This window comes from Botryllus schlosseri, chromosome 9 (genome assembly GCF_051294905.1).
Source record: "Botryllus schlosseri isolate E-star chromosome 9, Bs_hap1, whole genome shotgun sequence".
In the NCBI taxonomy this organism is placed as follows: Eukaryota; Metazoa; Chordata; class Ascidiacea; order Stolidobranchia; family Styelidae; genus Botryllus; species Botryllus schlosseri.
The window spans coordinates 7,419,766-7,440,182 of record NC_137244.1 but is presented as its reverse complement, the minus strand read 5'-3'; the positions used below and the strand labels follow the sequence as shown (position 1 = coordinate 7,440,182).

Here is a 20,417-nt window from a genome sequence, read left to right as displayed (position 1 = left end):
TGAATTAATGCCACGTTATTTTAGTATCTAAGCAAATACTTGCGTACATTATTGGAGTTTATTTATGTACATGATATCCGTGACAGTCTATAACAGGGGTCGGGAACGTTTTTTGTCCGAAGAGTCATATTGGCCCTATTTTTTTCCATTTCAACTCCCAAAGTGCCATACATTTCAAGCAACTGTTACGTCACAATTGAAAAATCGTAATTCGAGTTTGTAATTACGAATTTCACGTCAATGTCATTCATTTCGCGCCGTAGATCAGAAAGAAAATGTGTATTTGAAAACTACGTTGTGATATGGGCGTCGCCATATCTGCTATTCTCTTTGATAAATCAACGTATCGCACAGTCCAAGAATTCGAGTCCAGTAAATAGAAGTGATATTGGCAAGTGATATTGGTCGCCGGCGCGATGGTAACTTAAATGTGAGGATTTTGAAAAGAGGGGTTGCGAGACCCTAAACCTGAAGACGGTATTTTCTTTACCTCTCAAAGACATGTGTATACTGTCACGACAATAATTATTCTGGCCGTGATCAAAATTTACTAACAAGGAGCTGCAATATCGATAAATTCAGTACAAAAATAAATATTTGGCAAAGAGCCATATCCTTTACGCAAAAGAGCCATATATGGCTCGCGAGCCATAGGTTCCCGACCGACTGGTCTATAACCATGATAAATCGAATCCGCCTAAATATAGTGCTGTCGCTGTAGTTTGATTTAAAAGAGTCTTCTGTGTGTAAAAATATCAAATAGATTGAATTTCTAAACTTTATAGTACGACTGAGCCGATTTTCTATCCAGCCATTACAGCGGAAATGGGAGATTTTGGTCAAAATAGCCCCATGGATTATCTCAAAAACAAGAGCCAATTTGAAAAAATATAAGATCATATTCGGAATCAGTGCACTTCATAACCCCCAAAATCACTCTTACTTTGTTTGCTTAAAAATACGAGTTGATCAGTGTTAATATTTTATTATTTATAATAATTGATTTAACAATGACTACATTATCACGCATTCATAGTAATTATCGTATAGATATATATTATGTATATGTGTCACCCGCACATCAATAAACATATGAACATATCGGAGTCGCCCAATAATTGAGAGTTATATCATCACTTCAAAATATTCATCATGCCCCCATTCTTTTGCAGCCAATTGTTCAGTACAACAATCCCAATCCAGTATAGTTTCATTTATCAATTGTTCGTTAGTTGATACAGAAATAACTGGGATTATAACAAATTACGACGGAAATATTACATCTATTCCAGCTTGTGAAGACATACCAGCAGGTAATCTTGCACATCTAATTCGTGCTATGAAAATATTTATAATTGTTTCTGTTTAGAGCGAAAGTTCTTCACTATTATTATCAATGATACAGGCACCAATGTAACGGATCTTATACCGGGATTAATATATCGTATAGTTTTATATGATGCTTCTACAAACTTCGTAATCAACAATGATACGATTCTTGTCGGTGAGTGTATCTTCTACTAATCTACTTGGATCTATGTGTGATTTATGGTAAAGGCGGAGCTAACTGGAGAATAATAATTGTGGTCTCTAGACAATACAACTTGAGCAAACATATCGTATTCATCTGATATTTGAAATAAAATTAGCTGTTAGCAATAGATACATATGTAGACTCAGAAATTTCCTAGTACAAGGATCTACTGGATGGGCAATGTGTGATTTAATTTCGGAAATCGGTCGGTGCACGCAGGCATCGATGTTTCTTTCTGTAATTATTTTCTAGAAGTCGCTTTTCGGTCTCTTCATACGCGAGAAAATACTTCCGCTCATGTGTCTGCTACCGAACAGAGAGCACATTTTCAGCGCAAATCTATCGAGCAGGGGAACTGATCTTGTCTAATAGCATCCACAAGACTCTGTAACATTGATTTATTTTACAAATTAGGCACACCAAACTGGGCTTCGGGCGCTCGTCCGCATGTAGTTCGCAGGCTTTCCGTTGTTCGGACCCCATATGAATCCATGCAATTAGGTCGTTCGAAGCGCAATCTTTGGTCCAATGAGTGAGCTAAGGCGTACCTTCGGGATGCATTTAGTCCATGTTCGTTAGCCAACCCACTTGTTATCAGTTATTTGTTATAGGCCATTCCAAATCTTCACGCGTAGCTTGATTTACCATAGTAGATAAGATCATGGAGGCTGAAAAAGTTTACGGTTTTATCCTAAATCACGCGAAACCCGTTCGCGTGTCACCTGCGAGAGCCGTACAAATATTTAGACCTCCCTATCTTAAGGAATGTACGATTTTCGATGCCAATGATTAGACACAACCTTGCCAATCACTACAATGAAAGACATGGTGTAAGTTTGTATATTTGATTATCCTTGTCATAGTAATTTTATTTATGCCAGTTGCCTTGTAAATTATACTTGTTTTCTAATTTCTTAGCACCATATGAGACACCAACACCAAGTTTAGGAGCTTCACTTGATTCAATACTAGCATCTTGGGACAAACCATACAACGGCACTGAATACTTGGTCACGTTTAAAGGTCTCAACATTGAAGACAACAGGAACGTCAGGTATGGAAAAATCTGGAAATTGTTTCAGGGAAGCGAAAGTAATTATCTCCTGTTTTTAGCACAACGGATTCACGGTTGGAATTCTCGGGCCTTGGTGCTGGCTATCTATATGAGGTTTGCATTACCCTTACGTTTTGTCAAGCGACTTCTCCAGGATTAGCAACGAAGTGCTCTACGAGTTATACTTGTACGTATCTTTACTGGATTTCTTTTTTATCATTTACACAGGCAGCAGATCATGTGCTCGATTAATCATATGGGTTGATATCCAGAAATTTCAATCACTATTTGCTAATGACTAATTTATCTGCTTCATCGCTGCAGTGTTGAGATGGAATTTTACCATTATTTTCATTCGACTAATTCGTGACGACATGAGGAGGCTGGGTGATATAATTATATGCTGAGCAAGATTACAATGATCGCTATATTTAAAATATCCAATCTTATGCTAGTAGACATTGATTTATGCGTGAATATTGAGTAGCCTACTCCCGAAATAGATAGTAGGTCCCGAGTCAGCGTATTATTTTTCTATTAGTTCGTTTGCATTCTAACAGTGCCTGGACCAGTCACGGGCTTCAACTACGAATCTACCGATTCGGCTTTGGTCTGCTCGTGGAGGAATTCTCGTGGAACAGAAGACGTACGCGTCGACATTGCGATTGGAAGAAATTCTCTACAAACCGCAAATATTTTGAAATTTGTCGGCAGATTGGCATGTGCCACCAGCGTAGTAAGACATCTCTTGCTCATTACAATACAATATCTATATATTTCGAGAATGTTGCTGGCCGTGAACTCTAATCGAGTTGACTGATTTATAGGATAGAATACGGTATAAATATTTGTAATACTGTATATTACAGCTTTTCCGTCAATGTATTAGAACAGGGGCAGCCAACCCGTGGCACATGAGAAGGTTTTGAGTCGCCCGCGAGGTAATTCTCGAAATTGGTTATATTATCAACAAACAAAAAATGACCCACGTAATTTATTTTGAACTTGCCAGGCCACCCATATGATCAGCCTGACAGCGAAATTTGGTATGTCGATGACTAAAATATGATTTCCGACGCATTGGCGTAGCCAGGGGCCAGTCAAATTTTGCGTGGATCTTTGTATACGACCAAAAAGTAGAATGATTTATTTAATGACTTTCTTAGCACTTCACGCGATTCATTTTCACTCGATTTCTTGCTTTTAGTATTGGTGCCCTCGCGAAAATTAGAAAATACGCCTAATTAACGAAATCGAGTCTAAATTCATAATTATGATGGAACGTGTCATCATACATGTGACGTCGCGTCTGCAATCACAGAAAGATCGTCGGCAATCAAACCTTTGCTCCAAATGATGACGCATGTTCACCGAAATCTCAAATATTGATATGTTCAAGCGCCGAATAATCCTGTCCTTGCCAAATGAGCCCAGCGGCCTACAGAGGGGACCAGCAAATACAATATTATTATTATTGACCGAATTCATTCGTAAACTATGAAAAAATTCCGCGCCTTGCGCAGCTACGGCAACGTTGGTCGCTGAGTTTTCATGACAGGATTGTTATCGATTTCGATGCGTAGCAATATAAGCCAGAATTTTACCGATACCTATTCCGGTTTGCTCCTACCGGACGACGAAAAAAGGTCATCAAATTTCAAGTGGTCCAAACGTAAATCTCATGTGGCCTTTGGTCGAAAAGGCTGGCCAACCCTGTAATACAATAAGCATCGAATATGTGACAGTTACACCAAACAACGAGTATTTTTGAATACCAAGATAACACCCGTGGTTGCATAGCTTATATTTGGTTTAATGTCAGTGTTCCCGAGAGTAAAGTAGCCTACCGATGATTTTCAAGCACGGGCTAGAATCGCGGGAAGCTTTTTAGGTTTCACTCGTCTCAAACCATCATATTTGGATGTGAAGTAGCTAGTATGAACTAATCAGCTTGTTTAATAAGATCCATGTCGTCCAATTATGAACTCACGCCCAAGCGGAATTTCTTCGTGTTCATTAAGTGGCGTAAACGACCTTAGAGGTCAAAATAACGGGAAACAGAAAACGTGACACACACGCATGCCTGCCAGCAATACGTCTACCCAATATTTGTATCCAATGCTCCGTATCCTTTTTAACGCATATTATGACTAGAATGATGGGCTTCTTAACAACAAGATATCGCATGCTCCTGTCTCAAAGTCCTCTACATGGTCATATTTAAATAGTATATTCATATTGAAATGAACCCGAATATTTTCGGCTGACACTCGTCAGGGGTAATCGTCAGCAACTAGTAGAGAATTGGAAAGAACATTGTATACCGCTGCATGAGACTATTGATATTTGTGCCAACGCGCTGCACGGTGGTAAGTTACCACCACCATCAATCCCGCGTAACGTCTTTGTTGAACTTTTAAAAGCGGCAACTTGCTCCGTGGAATTTAGCTTTAACGAGGTCATGTTTCGCCAAATAGACGGCTTAGCCATGGGTAGTCCCCTGGGACCTATTTTGGCCAACATTTTCGTAGGGTATTACGAGGGCGAGCTTCTCTCCCAGCGTGAGTCCACCAAACCACTATTGTACCGCCGATACGTAGATGATACATTTGTCATATTCAGGAATGAATCGGAGTGTGACCAATTTCTCATTCGCTTAAACTCGCTTCACCCGGCCTTGCAATTCACAATAATAAAAGAACGCAATAACTCATTATCATTTCTGGACGTATTAGTTGAAAAGCGCAATACCAACAAATTTGAAACGTCTGTTTTCAGGAAACCGACATTCACAGGCCAATACCTTCGCTGGAATTCATTCAGTCCTCGACGCAGAAAAATTAACCTCATAGGCACACTCGTGCATAGAGCGTTGATGATATGTTCGGCTAACAAACTGAGTTTAGAACTTGACTACATCCGAAAAATCTTACTTGATAACGGTTACCCTGAACACGTCATCAGCCGCGGCATGGAGAGGAAATTAACGCAATTTAACGCAGAAAAACGAACAGAGCCCACCGCACGAACAATAAAAGATGTTTATATCCATCTACCTTGGATTGGCCCCATTTCCACCCGCTTTGAAAAACAATTGATTTCTGCTGTCGGTAAATGTTACGACACAGTCAAAACCAATGTGATTTTTACAACAACACAACTGCTCCCTTCAACACGCAAAGACGTGCTTCCTGCACTTCAACAAAGTAATGTAGTGTACGAATATAGGTGCCACTGTGATTGTGGCTACGTGGGAAGAACGTCAAGACGTCTGCAGGACCGCATAAACCAACATGTCCCCAGATTTATCAGAACACGTGCGTCACGCGATGTGAAAAGCTCACCCTTAACTCATCCACTTAAGATTGATGCTGATCGATCAAAGGCCATTAATTCTGCCATCGGCAAACATCTGTTGGATAATCCGATTTGTGCGAATAATTATCGAGACGACCGATTTCGAATCGTAGGGCGAGGTCGTTCACAATTCCATTTGTGTGCCTTGGAATCAACTTTTATCAAAATACACCAACCAAAACTCTGTCAACAAAAGGAGTTCGTGTACCACCTAAAAATAGTACATTGAACGCTCTCTCATTCGAAATTTCATGCTGGTGACGTCATATTTTGTGATACGATTGTTGATATACAATGTTCTCTCCAATTATCTACTAGTTGCTGACGATTACCCCTGACGAGTGTCAGCCGAAAATATTCGGGTTCATTTCAATATGAATATACTATTTAATTGTATATTGAAGTTCTGTACCTCCAAGAAGCTCTTCAAATGGTCATATTTGATTTCCGATCATAATATTATCACTATTTTATAAAAGTACTTTGAAGCAATGTGATCAAAATTGCTGGCTTATCGCCAATATTCACATTTGTTTTTATCATGTATAGAGCCGAACCATCAGCGGGGAGTCCGTGTCGATCTCGAATCTTTGCCCTGGGAGTGTATACACTTACGCTGTAGTCCCTAGGAATAGTGCGGGCGAAGGTGAAGCGGTACGTGGAAGCGTCTTATTTAGTCCGCTTACCACTACAACTTCAACAACGACGACCGCAGCAGCACCATCATCAACAACAACATCAACCACAATAAAAACAACTACAACGATCGCAACGACAACTAGAGCGATCACGACAACGATAACAGATACTACTACTCCTGTTCTGACGGAAACTCCAGAGACGTCCAACACTGTCGAATCGTCACCTGTCATCGTCACGAGCACTAGCAGAACCACACCCCACGTGACTACGGAATCCCATACCACGTCAATACATACTACCTCATTAGAACCCACCTCTGATACCACTAGCTCATCTGCGACACAACCAAGTAAGTATGTCTAACGATATTTAAAATATATTATTCTGCATCCCTTTTGAATCACTGAAATAAAACCCTCCGAACAATATGAGAATGAAACAGCTTTCTTACATCAATGTGCCGTTTGCTGTGGTATCACAGATTGATTTATCCAGCAAGCATCAGTAACATTCCTTTGTAAGATCGGACCAAAGTAAAAATTGCACATAGAAACTCCGGTTAATTCAGACAATCATCCGCTTGATTAGTTCGGTAATTCCTATCCTTAGGTTAAGGCACAATAAACAGTACTTCGTTCGTTTTAACAAAGGATGAGCGATTATCGTGAAACATCAACGAATCATGCAGTAAAAATCGACAATGAACTTATGCCAGACCGTGATAGCTTCAAAGTCGCTATTAATTGGGTACAATTACATGGATCTTGCCGAACAGATTGATACAGAAAAGTTTAGTGGAAAGGGGTAAATGCTCGCCTAAATGAACGATGAAAAATGTTAAGATGTTAGTTGCGTCTGTGAGGATATCACAACATACTGTTTGAACCCTATCTTCGTGTGTTACACAGTAATACAGTTTACAGTAGCCTATCTGGTATCGAATATACTTTTACAATACAATTGACCTGAAGGTACATATGTAGCCCTACGTGCGTTGTATATGATCTGAATCAATTACTGCAGTATAGCGTAGTTGCAATTAATTTATTACCGTTATTGAATGTGTTGTGTGCCTTTACCATGAAGCCAACAAATGATTTTCCGCTTAACTCGAACAAAGCCGTTTCTTCTCTTAATTCGGCCAAAAGTCAGCGCAGCAAGCCTCTCCAATTTAAGCGGAGTCGACTGCATATAGAAAAAAAAGGCATTTAATCGTATCAACCCACGAATTTCTATGGAAAGAAGAGAAAACACTTCCACTGCTGTTCTGTTATTTCCAGAAGTGTGTCAAAATCTCTGCTCAAATGCAACGAGGAAACATTGTTCGGCCTCCCAGTGCACTCGTAATTATGCAAGTAAGTTCAGGTTCTCTAAACTCTGGTTCATAAAATCCAATAGTTTCGATAATAGACGCGAAGTGCACTATTTTAAAGTTTATTCCTCGTTTAGACCAGCGATGGGAAATGTTCATTAATCTGCGCGCATCTCCGAGTTACTCACAGCCATATGCGTATCCAGAATCGAAATTAGGAAGGGGATGGCGAAATTGACTTCAAAGGGTTATCACTTATTAGCTGTCGAAGTCTGCCTCCAAAAATTCGATCTTGTCTATAGGTTGAGCCAGTGGCGGCTCGTCCTATAGGGCAACTGGGGCATTGCCCCACCTAAAATTCTGTTCAATAACAATTCAACCATTTATAGACGCACAGCAATCAATATATACCGAGATCACAGCGAAACTCGCGTTCTTCATGTGCTTTCGCTTGCAAACGCCCATACATAGCGAAGCCTCTGCGAAAATCGAATTCTCTTCTGTGTTTTCGCTTTGTGAATGCCTAGCCGGGGCTTGCCCCGGTAGCGCTCATAACAAGCTTTCACTATCTATTCTCTCAAAGCCGCGCACAATAAAGAAACGGTGATTTACTCTCTCCTATTCGTAAAATGGCCGAGCAACCGGGGCAAATATGCCTACTCGCCCTTAAGGTGTGATGTAACAATCGTATCTATATCTGAACTCGGTTACCGTAATATGCGTTGAGTCGACCTTTGCTGGTATAGGTCGATTTTGACGGTGTTTCGCACCATGATAATTCTTGAAACTTGGTATGATATGTCGTGAAGGTAGTATTTAACACTGCTCCAAGTTTCAGGCTTGCTACTTAAAGATAATGGTAGTAATTCCGTTTCGGAAGTTCAGTGTGTGCTGATCTATCATGTACATAGTACAGCAAACAGATTTTACTCAAAAGCCGGTATTGGTCTCCATTGATTTTGACGATGTTCTATACCGAGATCGGTCATGACATTTGGCACGGTAAGTGTTAGTATCGACCGCTGTAACAAGTTTTAAGTTTGTCTCTGAACTATGTGGGTGGTAATTTCGTTTCCAAAGTCGAGTAAGAGCTGACTCTTCATTTATCGCCAACAAATTTACGCAAAAGCCGTTATTGGTCTCTATTGATTTTAACGATGTTCCATACCTAGATCTGTCATGAGCTTTCACACGGTATGTCTTGATTTTAGTATCGAACGCGGTGCCAAGTCTTAAAGTTGACACTCAATGATTGAGGCAGTTATTTCGTTTTCGAGGTCGAGTATGGTAGAGATGCGCGCTGATCTGATACTTAGCCTACCTACGTCATTGCGGATCTCACGCAAAAGCCGGTGTCGGTCTGTGCTAATCTATAGTCTGCGTTCCATAACGAGATCGGTGATGATATTTCCAATTGTATATCTCGATGATCGCATGAAACAGCTAACCAAGATTCTCGGTTTGCATTCAAATATTCATATAATTTCATGTTCGCCAATGTCCATTTCACTGTGAAATTGTGGCCTTCAAACCATTTGCTTACAATCCCCTGTCAATTGCGATAGCTATTTCATTTTCGATGTCGGCTAACAGCTGATCATTCGATCAGCCTATTCCTCGATCTATTTTACTCAAAGTTCGGTGTTCGTCTGTTTGCATTGATTTTGACAGTGTACCATGCCGGAATGGGTTATGAGATTGCGTATGCTACTTCTCGATGATTTCTTGTAACAGTATACTAAGTTACGGCTTTTATTCATGTATTTATATATTAATATATTTTCCAACGGCGATTTCGCAGCAGACTTATAGACAGTAAGCCGTATGTGTTGTGTCACAGTCTCCAGTTTCAAGGCCAAAATGTCCTACGTTGTTCCGAGACCGAAGTTCCGAGGCTGCTGTCCTTAGTTCTTCAAAGACCATTCAAATTGATGTTCTGGATTCAATATGACAGGCCCAATCTATGAGATAACAATTGCGTATGTGTCCGAACTCGTTGACCTTTCCAGTCAGGCTTACGCAATCTCTCGAGTTCTAGTCATTGGAATTAGTCAGGTCAAGTCAAGTGCGAACATGAATCGTATATTGAATCTTTATTCCGTACGTAGTTTACGCAGTTGCCTTTAGAGCGAAAATGAGAGGTCTAGAAGTTGTCCAGTCTATTGATCCAATCGTACGCCGGTCGCCTCCGCTTTGGTTGCCTATTATCACCTGGTCGTAACCAGAGATGGCCACAGTCCGGTTCAGGATCCGGAGCAGGATTTCAATGTTTTTTTACCTGGCCGGACTGGATCCGGATTTCGAATTTGGGGTGACGGTCGGATTTTAGGGTCTATCGATTTGCGTAATCTATAACTCTACCATGAAATCAAAACGCATGCTACTAAGGATGACCTGATACTTGATTCGTGGCATAGGGACGATTCTTAGTTCACGTACATTTTGTAAAATAATCCTTGGATTAAAAATAAATGAATAAAACATTTGTTACCACACTTCAAGTCACGGCTCACCGGCAAACCTCTCGCGGCACCTACGTTAAAATCACTGTTGTCGGGAAATTCATGTGACCATCATAAAGTTACTTTTTTACGTTGGAAAACGCCATTGTGACGTCATGTTGATAAAAGTCGCTCGCAGCCCTTGCCCCACCACCCGATATTGTCACAAGCCGCCACTGGGTTGAGCTGTGCTTGAATGATGCCATTTTACTGCCTTATTCACTCATATAGGCCTAGGCAGCCGTCACCATCAACGCGCATTTAGTGCGGAGCATGTACCGGAGTCGGATTGGATATCCGGTCGGATTTTTTAATTTTGGCCAGAGCCGGATCAGCCCTGTTTTGATCCGGCTAGATTCTTTATTGCTAAGCATGAATTTTGTAGTTAAATTACTACCTACCAACCATCCAACCAAGTACCCAACCACACGCAAGTAACCGCCAAGACAGTGCGAAAATAAACCCGCAATATTTATAAATTCACGGAACCACCGTATCGTGTAGGGAGGGGAAGCATAGACTCGAACCGGATTGGATATCCGGTCGGACTTTTTCATTTTTAACCGGATCCGGATCGGATACGGCTGGAGCCAGATCGGAGCCGTAGCAGAGAATTGAAAAACAGGGTCGGAGTCGGATTAAAGAATTTGTCGATCCGCTCCGCACTAACACCAACACACGGAAGTGCAGTGCAGCACATACATAAGAACCCCCATTTATCGACTTGAATCAAACCATGGGGACCTAGCCTCGTATGATTTTTGTAGATAGCGCTGATCTCCATGAAACATGCTACGGACAAATGCATCCATCACAAAAATATTTCGCATACCGTTAGAATTTGATACAACCCTGCAAAAGAAATCTGCGTTTCTTTTGAAATTCTCTATTTCTCAGTATCTGGTATTTTAGAATCGAACTTTTATGACCGGGTATTCGATTGTAACTGCACAATACCTGGGACAAACGGATGTCCCGATCAGTTGTGTCCCAGGTACAACTACTGCCTGGAAAACCCTTGCGATGGCTTAACCTGTCGGGAACGGGAGAGAGAAGGATTTATGTGCAGAGGTAGTTCGATTCATATTAAGTCACAATGCTGTTTCACCTTTCTAACTTGATCATGCCGTTTTCAGACGTAATCCTTCGGACGGTCGTGCTTTTTGTTGTGCCGCTGATTGTTTTACTAATCATCGTTTCAATTCTAGTCGGCGTATGGATAGCGAGAAAAAGAGTAAGTAGCCTACATCAAGCAATTTTATGAATATGCGTCGATCTAAAACGTATTCCCAACTTTTTCACCTGTTTTCTCGTATTGATTATCGGCTTTATGATGGCTTCTTACGTTGTATGTATTACTATGGGCCTGTTGCATGTGTATCTACTATGTATGTCTGTCATACCCTGGTAAGAACCTATGGTACAATTCCTGGAATTACCTACTTTTTTTGCGTAGACGCATAGTTTTGTAAGAAGTACCGGTTTCATTATCCATATCCTGACATCGTAACTCATTCGATGAACAACTCATTTGAGTGAAACGATGAAACTGATGCTTAGGACTCAAGCAAGAGATATGAGCATTTCGAGATAGCACCTACATTAAGGCTGTCCAAAAAACCTTTATGCTTCCAAATATTGCTTACTAGGCGATTAAATAATCTGCTTCCCTAAAAAATATTCACACCAACTTTTAATCCATTTCAACCGGTAATCGCGAGGCGTGTGAGTTTCAAAATTTTGAATTTATAATAAAATATTTAAAAATAAAACGATGCAAAACAAATTTGACTCAATTCCAACCTGAAGAACCGAAGTTATTTGAGTTTTTCGTTGATAGTTATGGGATTATCTACCGTTAATGCTAATTTTTCAAATCCAAAATTTCCAACTGCAATGTCTTCGCTTCTACCGGTTGGCATTGAGTCAGATTTGTCTTACATAGTTTTTGTAGATAACGTAATAATTTCCTGGGGTTGCCAGTAAAATTTGAATAATTTATTTGTATATTTTATAATAATTTTAAAACTTCAAAACTGTAAGAACTTCGCGATTACCGCCTAGCAAGCATGATCTGAGATCATAAAAAAACTTTTTTTGGATAGGCCTAACTGTCACACTGAAAACTTTTGTATCAATATCACATCTCTTGCCGATAAAGATAGGGCATTGTAAATCCCCCCCTCCCCATGAATGTAAGTCGAATCTAAGTACTTATTCACAAAATTGTTAGTTTCAACTCACAATCCACCTGTTTTCTTCAGCGAAAAGGAAGTTATTCACCATCATGTGGAACTGAAGTAAACACGATTTGTGGTTAGTCATCGACTACATCATAGGGTGTACTGCGCCATGATTTATAGTCAAATTATTCATTTTTTGTAAGTTCCTACCCGTGAGATTTGAAATTCGCCTTTTACCTTTTCTATGCAAATTTTGCCTAATGTTCACGTTTTATAAGCATTTGCAACGTGCCGAGCTAGCACTAAAGTTCATGTGCGGATGTCAGATTACAAATGTGTCGTCAATAATATAATCTATTTTATATTTTCGCAAACAACTGTTATTTTGATGAGACAGAAAAGTTGTCGGACCACATTTTTTATCAGGACCAAGTTTGACTATGCTGGTATCAAGTTGATCAGATATCGCTATTCATGCATAGGCCTACATATTGTTACGTTTGCTGTTCATTTTACTATCTTCCACGGACTTTTAACTGATGTCGATCCAGTTGTTATTGCCTATCCGAACAAGATCGTTCACCGCTTCCCACACCTTAGTCTTAGTTCAATATTAAATTGCAGGTGCCTTTAGGGTACACGTGTGTTGGAGTTGGCATTTTATGGCGGTATTGTTTCTGCGCGTTGTTTGTTTCTACTAATATAGTCTGCAAGTTTTTGAAATACGACTGCTTTGTATGAGCTGTTGTTGTCGAGTATGTTCAATTGTTCGTGTTGTGTGTTTATTTCGCATCGGTAGGCCTTTTCGCAAAAATTGCTATGGATATGCAGTAAGTGGACTTATCAAGCTCAATGACAGCGAAACGAGACGATTGATATATGGAGGAGAAACATTTTGACCCGCGTGTAGCGTGATGCGGCTGGTTTCTTTGAATAAGCTTACTGTCAAATGCCATTCATTCTCAACCCTTTAAACGGAATGTCAATTTGTCAAACTCTTAAAATGACTCAACTCGGCTCGGTTAAATTTATGTATTGACTCGACTTGAACGCGAGTTATTGTACATGACTCGAGAATAGGACTGCCAGAGAGACATTTTATTGTAATAGGGCCAGAAACTGTTAAGACTGGGGAAAATTACGATATGCGAGCCATTCTATATCACCTGAGGCAGAGTTGAAAAAGTGGGTTGAACTGGATTGAGCTGAAACTAGCCTCTGAAAATAATGACTTGGACTCGGACCCGAGTCAAAACACCATGACCCGGACTAGACCCTCTACTATAGTTGACTTGGACTCGGACTAGACTCCGTGGTGAATTGAAAATGACTCGAATCAATACTATAAAAGTGAGATTGACTTGTGACTCGCAACCTGGTGATTTGGTTACAACCCTGGAAAATACGTAGATACGAGCATAGGAATGGAAGCAAAAGCATCAAGACAATCTGAAATCTGAATGATCAAACAGGGTTGTAATGACTCGGGGCACGATTTGTTTGTGACTCGACTTGTCTCGAGTCATTTTCTTGAAATGGGAAAATGACTCGACTCGACTCGAGTGATTATTTGGATTGACTCGACTTGAACTCGAGTCATTACTCATGACGCTGCCTAAGTCATTGACTTGGCTTATTTTATATGACTTGAAGACGAAGAAATTTGCGAATCGTAATGACTAGATCAACGCATCTGACGAATTCTGCCGACATCGCTATTTGTCTCCACTGCTTTCGTTGCACTCATCTGATATCAGATATGCCGCCGTAAAAACAACAGACGATGGTATATAGTAGCAATGCATTGTACAAAATCATCCAGTGGTGAAGAGGTAATAAATCCTCCGCAATCAATGTACTCAAGACTTTTCAATTATACAAGCAACAATCGAAGCAAAGTTCAATTAGAGCCAATGCAATGACTCAGATGGTCAAGTACTTGGAGGAGACTGTGTGTGTGCGTGCTCATTAGGGCTCTTCAAAAATGACTTTTTTTCTCAAATCGTACTGGCTACTTGATAAAATTGTTAGGTTACCTAATTTAAGCCTACACACAAAATTTGGATCAATTCCAGCCAGTAACCGCTTTGCTACAGGGGAAGAAATTTTCTATTTATTGAATAAAAATAAATAATAAAAAATTTAAAAATTTTCTGTTCACCCCATGAAAGTGTTAGGCTGTCTATAGAAACGATGCTCACCAAATTTGGTTCAATTCCAACCAGTGGAAGGGGAGTTATTGCCGTCGAAAAATTTGGATTTCAATATAATAGTATTTACGGTGACCGATTCTTTGTTTATTTATTATAGTTGTGCTCACCGTAAATACTATTTTATTCAAATCCAAATTTTTCGACGGCAATAACTCCGCTTCCACTGGTTGGAATTGAACCAAATTTGGTGAGCATCGTTTCTATAGACAGCCTAACACTTTCATGGGGTGAACAGAAAATTTTCAAATTTTTTATCATTTACTTTTATATAATAAATAGAAACTTACTTCTCCTGTAGCAAAGCGGTTACTGGCTGGAATTGAACCAAATTTTGTGTGTAGGCTTAAATTAGGTAACCTAACAATTTTATTAAGTAGCCAGAACGATTTGAGAGAAAAAGTCATTTTTGAGGAGCCCTAGTGCTCATGTGTAGATTTGGAGGCGGTAATTCATTGCATTTTTGGGCGACTAGAAAGAATGGGTATCCAATGCTCTTCAGTGAGGTTCAAAAATTGCGTGTCAATTCCTGCATCTGGTGTACCAGTGGAATGTGTATTATGTAGATGTGGATTTATTCTAAGGCCATGCCCCTTTAATATATCTGAGGATCTCCTTTCCACTTTGGTATTTTTGAAGTGTAGCTCATCATTGATTTGATCTGCCGTCTGTGAAAACACAAAATACTCTCCAACCATTTGTCGTTTTGTTAGGTATGTGCATGGTGCACGTGCGTAATAATAAATGGCTAATGTTGTGTGATGTTTGTACATTAGGGCTGTTCAAAAATAACGTCTTTTTTATTTTACTGGGTGGCTACTTGATAAAATTTTTATGTTGCATTAAAAGAACACTGAATCTGGCTAAATTTTAAAAAGTAGAATCAATGATATCAGAGGAGAAAATTTTGGATTTAAAAATTAATGGAGTATTTTTAGTGATAAATTCTTTCATATAATATAATTACATACTAGTAGTAAGCCGACTATTTTTCATATCAAAAATATCCTACTCTAATAGCTTCGCTTCTTCTAGTTGGAATTGGGCCAAATCTGCTAGAATCATATTTTCACACAATCTAACAATATCATGAGGTAGCCGGTAAAATTCGAAAATCTCTATTAGTAATTAATCCAAAACTTTCTCTCATTGCATTGCCTTCTGCCGGTTGGAATTGAGACAAATTTGAGTTTTTTAGGCCATCTAACAATTTTAAGAAGTGGTCGGAAAATTTGAAAAAATGTTTTTTTAACAGCCCCAGTGTACAATTGTTCCTCCAATGCTTTAACTGCGATGTAGTCCGTAATGCAATTGGGAAAACCTTCAGTAATATCAAAGGTATCTGTTCTTTTGTCACTGCACATAGCTGCATGCACGCTTTTACAGCATGCTGGCCTGGTGAAATTACCTCTACATCAGAGGTGGGCAACCTTTTTGGTGTCCACGGCCGCATTTCGAATACTTCGACGCCATACGGCCGCCAGCCGCCATATGTGAGTTGACTAAAAAAAATATAATTTTTCCGTTTTGAATGCCGAAATACCCGTTCCCAAGTCTACGTTATTTGGCTTGATAAAGTCAGCCATGCCCATTTCCCTCGCCACATTTCACGCAACTTTAGTGCAATCCACTAGCATAAAGACGGTATAATTGCCTAAAACGAGAAAATTTGGCCGCCCTCGGAAGACATTTTAGCTTTGTTTAAAAACTTGATATCTACTAATCTTATCATATCTAATAAATATCAATCATATTTTGAAACGAATTTATTGAAGGAAAGTCTCTAACATTGAAATCAGTGAGTTTCTTGATTTTGAATACAAGAAGACAAACTTGCAAAATTGGGAACCTCACGCGACACCATAAGTCTAAGTTGCGACTCTAGGTTTCCGTTCAGCAAGCGAGTTCGGTACTCGTTTTTCAGGTAGCCTATTTCATTTGCGAAGAGGCAGACTCGCACACGTAAGTCCTTCCGAAAATAACAAGAGTTTCTCTAGCCAATTCTCGCAAAAGTGGATATCCATGGACCATTTTCCACGTGTCAATCAAATTTTCCTCGCACTTGAACTTTGTCACCTGCTGCTCATCATTCTTCAATTCCAACAGCTCCATCTGAAGATGTGGCGGAGCATTTTCCGTTTCCACCAGGTGTGGAAAGGCAACAAGTCGTAATGTATGTGAGATTTTTTAGAAATCTTTGAAACGATCTGCGAAATCCTGCAACACAGTATCAAAAAACCCCGAAAATAAAGTGATCGGATTTTTTTCTACCTTTATTTCGCAGCTGTCGATGAGAGACTTAAGTTGTGCAAAATGGAAAAAATCACGCTGCTGAATATGTTTAAGGAGACGACATTTGTCACGACAATCCGATACTTTTTTGTACATGGTGCATATCGTTGCTTCTTTTCCTTGCAGGCTTCGGTTTAAAATGTTAACATGGGACAGAAAATCCACAAGAAACGCCAAATATATGAGAAAGCTCTCATTTTGTAAGGGGCAGTCTTTATTTTTTGTGGAATAATATTCCAGTATTTCTTTTCGCAACTGTAGAACACGACGAGATGTGTCTCCTTGGGACAACCAACGAACTGCGACGTGGTAGAGAATGGGCAACAGATTTGACACTCAGGGCTTCTTGGTGGATAATACAATGAAGGTTTGTGAGCTGGTTATTATCGTATACTCTTTCGACACAAATTCTGAAAATCTTGTCACAAAGCCAGTTGTGTTACCTAGCATTGCGGGTGCTCCATCTGTACAAATACCACGAATATTTTTCAAGTGTAATCCATTGCGAATGCAAGCATTCTTAACAGCCCCAAATATGTCTTCACCACGAGTGCGGGTGACGAGTGTTTCCATTGAGAGCAGATCTTCGCAGAACTCAAAATGTGGAGACAGAGAGCGAATAAAGATCAATAGTTGTGCAGAGTCCTTAATGTCAGTCGATTCGTCGATAGCCAGTGAAAATAAAGTTGCTTCCTCGTTAACCTTTGTCTGTAGGGAGATCGTCAACTGCTTGGCGATATCATCTTGCCGACGCAGAATTTGTACGACGCGAGAGAGCAACTGAAGAATAATCAGTTTCCTTACCAGGATGAATGCACCTAACAACGTCTATGAGACATCGCTTATGGAGTTCGCCATCTGAATAAGGCTTTCCCGCTGCACCAAGATGATATGCGACTATATAAGACGCTTCGCACAACTTATTTTTCGACTGAATGAAAGATGATATGCAAGATGTCTGGAGTCGCACACTTTTCTTCAAACCTTCGAGACAACTTTTCCTCGACTCACCTTCCATTTTTGCGTACTTGTGTGACATATGACGACGAAAATGCTGCCTTGCATTATCTCCTTTAACAGTTTTGACCACTTGATTGCATATTAGACACATCATAGTATGGGCTGGCGCTTCTACCATAAAATAATCCAACTCCCATTTGATATTAAATGCCCTTTTCTCCTCTTTAACTGTTCTTTTTCGTTTTACGGACATAATGCGATGTAGACAACTTTATAATGTAATTGGGCTAAGGAAAAAAATTTGTCTCAATGTATTCTCTTTCCGTTTGCTCAATACACCCACACCCACACAATGTTATCCGCTTACCAAGGCTTTTATAACTACGGTTCAACCTATCGCAGTATCGCGAATAGGCCACTCACATTTGGACTTCGAGACAAGACTGACTAAGCTTAGTCCTTGGTCCTCATACTTGACCGAAATTGGCAAAGTTTGGCGTAACAATGCAATAATAAAAAGGTACTAGGCAAAGTCAGCTTTACCGGTACTCATGACAAGAGAGGGCTGGAAATAAAATTATCCAATTCACTGAAGGCGTTACACATACAATTACCGGTTTATGTTAATGGAAAATTTTAATATTGTATAGAAACTCCTTCTGCCCACATACATGAGGATTGGTCAATTTCATAATAGTTGACTCCAATACAGACAGACGGAAAGCAGATCTACATTTAGCAATTATTATTGTGCCCTCAACTCTCGATAAGGTGCACACGGACGAGATAGTCGCATATTCGTACCGCTAGAAGCCTAATGAGCAAATCTGAAATTGACGAACCCGGACGAGCAAATCTGAAATTGACGAACCCGGACGAGAACGGGGCTCGCGCACTTTCGGACCAAAAACACATTTTCTCCGTAAGGCTGTAGTGAGTTTGGTCCGAAAGTAAACGAGCCCCGTATGTCCGCCTTTTAGTCGGTTGGTTGCAGTATCATATTATGTCGCTTGAAGCAGCTGGACAGTGGACACGTAGTCTCAGAGTAGGTTATGCAGTGAAAGAGTTTAGCACACTGATTTAACTTTACCCTCCATCGTCGTAATAAGTTTTATCATACATTTAACATATGATCCATCAACACACGGCCGCCAGCACATGCATTTTACATCACGCGCTCACGGCCGCACAATTATGCCTCCACGACCGCAGGTTGCCCACCCCTGCTCTACATGAACATGCATCTGTTGATTCTCTATCACCTGATATGTAGACGTGAATTCGTAGGTTCTCTTTCAGATAGTATGTAGACTTGAATTCGTTGGTTCACAATCAGCTATTTGTGAGCTGTCGTCGATGCACTGGCGTAGCAGCATGTGGTGCCGCCCCTGGCTCTCGCTTATAATGCCGCCCCCTAAGTAGACAGCAGCAAATTTCGACATAGATGGATTTTCAAGCAATCTTGTCAATAAAATTAATTACAGATAATATGCCGCGTCTCAGCCTCACCGTCTCAACTCAACGTTAATAAGGCCAAAAATAATACAGACAAGAAATAGCGAACGAATGTAATTTGCAAATAGAAAATCAATAGCCGCCTCAAAACTTAACTTTTCGGGCTTTCACTGAAGCAAAATCAGCAATACTATCCTCAAATTCAAGTTTTTGAACGTATAGTCTCTTTCTATGGACAGAATGCATGGAGCTGATAGCCGATCATCATTCATGATAGAACGTAAATATGTCTTAATCACTTTGAGCTTGAGAAGCTCCTCTCACAGCTCGCAATTGAAACACCAATGGTCAGATAAAGTTTCAGACACGAGCATAAATATGGTGTCGAATCAAGTAGCTTTGCATTAAATAACCACTGTAAAACATCAAACGCTGTTGCACTACGAGCAAACGTGGTTTCACTGCTTCGCACCAGCCTCTTAAATATGTCAATTTCCACAGCTAACTCCAAAAAGTTCACCTAGTCGTCATAAATGCTTTTACAAGCGCTGGTGAAAAAATTCTGACTTTCGCTTTGCTGCAGCGCGTGGGGATTGAAAAATCCAAACATATCATTTAAGTGGTGTATGCCGGTAAACCTAGTTTCAGCTTCACGTTTAGTTGTCACACTTAAATACCCACACAATCATACTGCTGAGCCAGCTAAAAGCAGCATAATTGGTCATGGTCATCCTATAGTTGACCAGGCCCTCCGAGCGCTCAAAATTAGCAATACTGATCTTAATCGAAAAGCTATTGTTGTCCGATTCCGGAAATACAATCTAAATCAGGGGCAGGCAACTTCTCGAGTCGGCGGGCCGGATATAGGAAAATTAAGTACTTGGCGGGCCGGATTGCTGAATCGATACAACATTCGC

General features: G+C 40.1%; 1 protein-coding gene across 1 annotated transcript; it reads left to right on the top strand.

The window, feature by feature from the left end:
* The first annotated feature begins 1,010 nt into the window (after positions 1-1,010).
* LOC145446606 (uncharacterized) lies at positions 1,011-13,417 on the top strand. Its single transcript, XM_080324951.1, has 11 exons — positions 1,011-1,035; positions 1,173-1,313; positions 1,370-1,504; positions 2,453-2,588; positions 2,648-2,775; positions 3,149-3,324; positions 6,495-6,936; positions 7,868-7,942; positions 11,313-11,471; positions 11,537-11,634; positions 12,665-13,417. The coding sequence occupies exons 1-11, from the start codon at positions 1,011-1,013 to the stop codon at positions 12,719-12,721; spliced, it is 1,572 nt and encodes a 523-aa protein (XP_080181077.1). The 3' UTR covers positions 12,722-13,417.
* The last annotated feature ends 7,000 nt before the right edge of the window (positions 13,418-20,417 follow it).

Coding starts and splice junctions, on each gene's coding strand:
- LOC145446606 (XM_080324951.1), top strand. CDS start 1,011: ATGACTACATTATCACGCATTCATA. Junction 1,505..2,452: donor CAATGATACGATTCTTGTCG/GTGAGTGTATCT, acceptor CTAATTTCTTAG/CACCATATGAGACACCAACA. Junction 2,776..3,148: donor GTGCTCTACGAGTTATACTT/GTACGTATCTTT, acceptor GCATTCTAACAG/TGCCTGGACCAGTCACGGGC.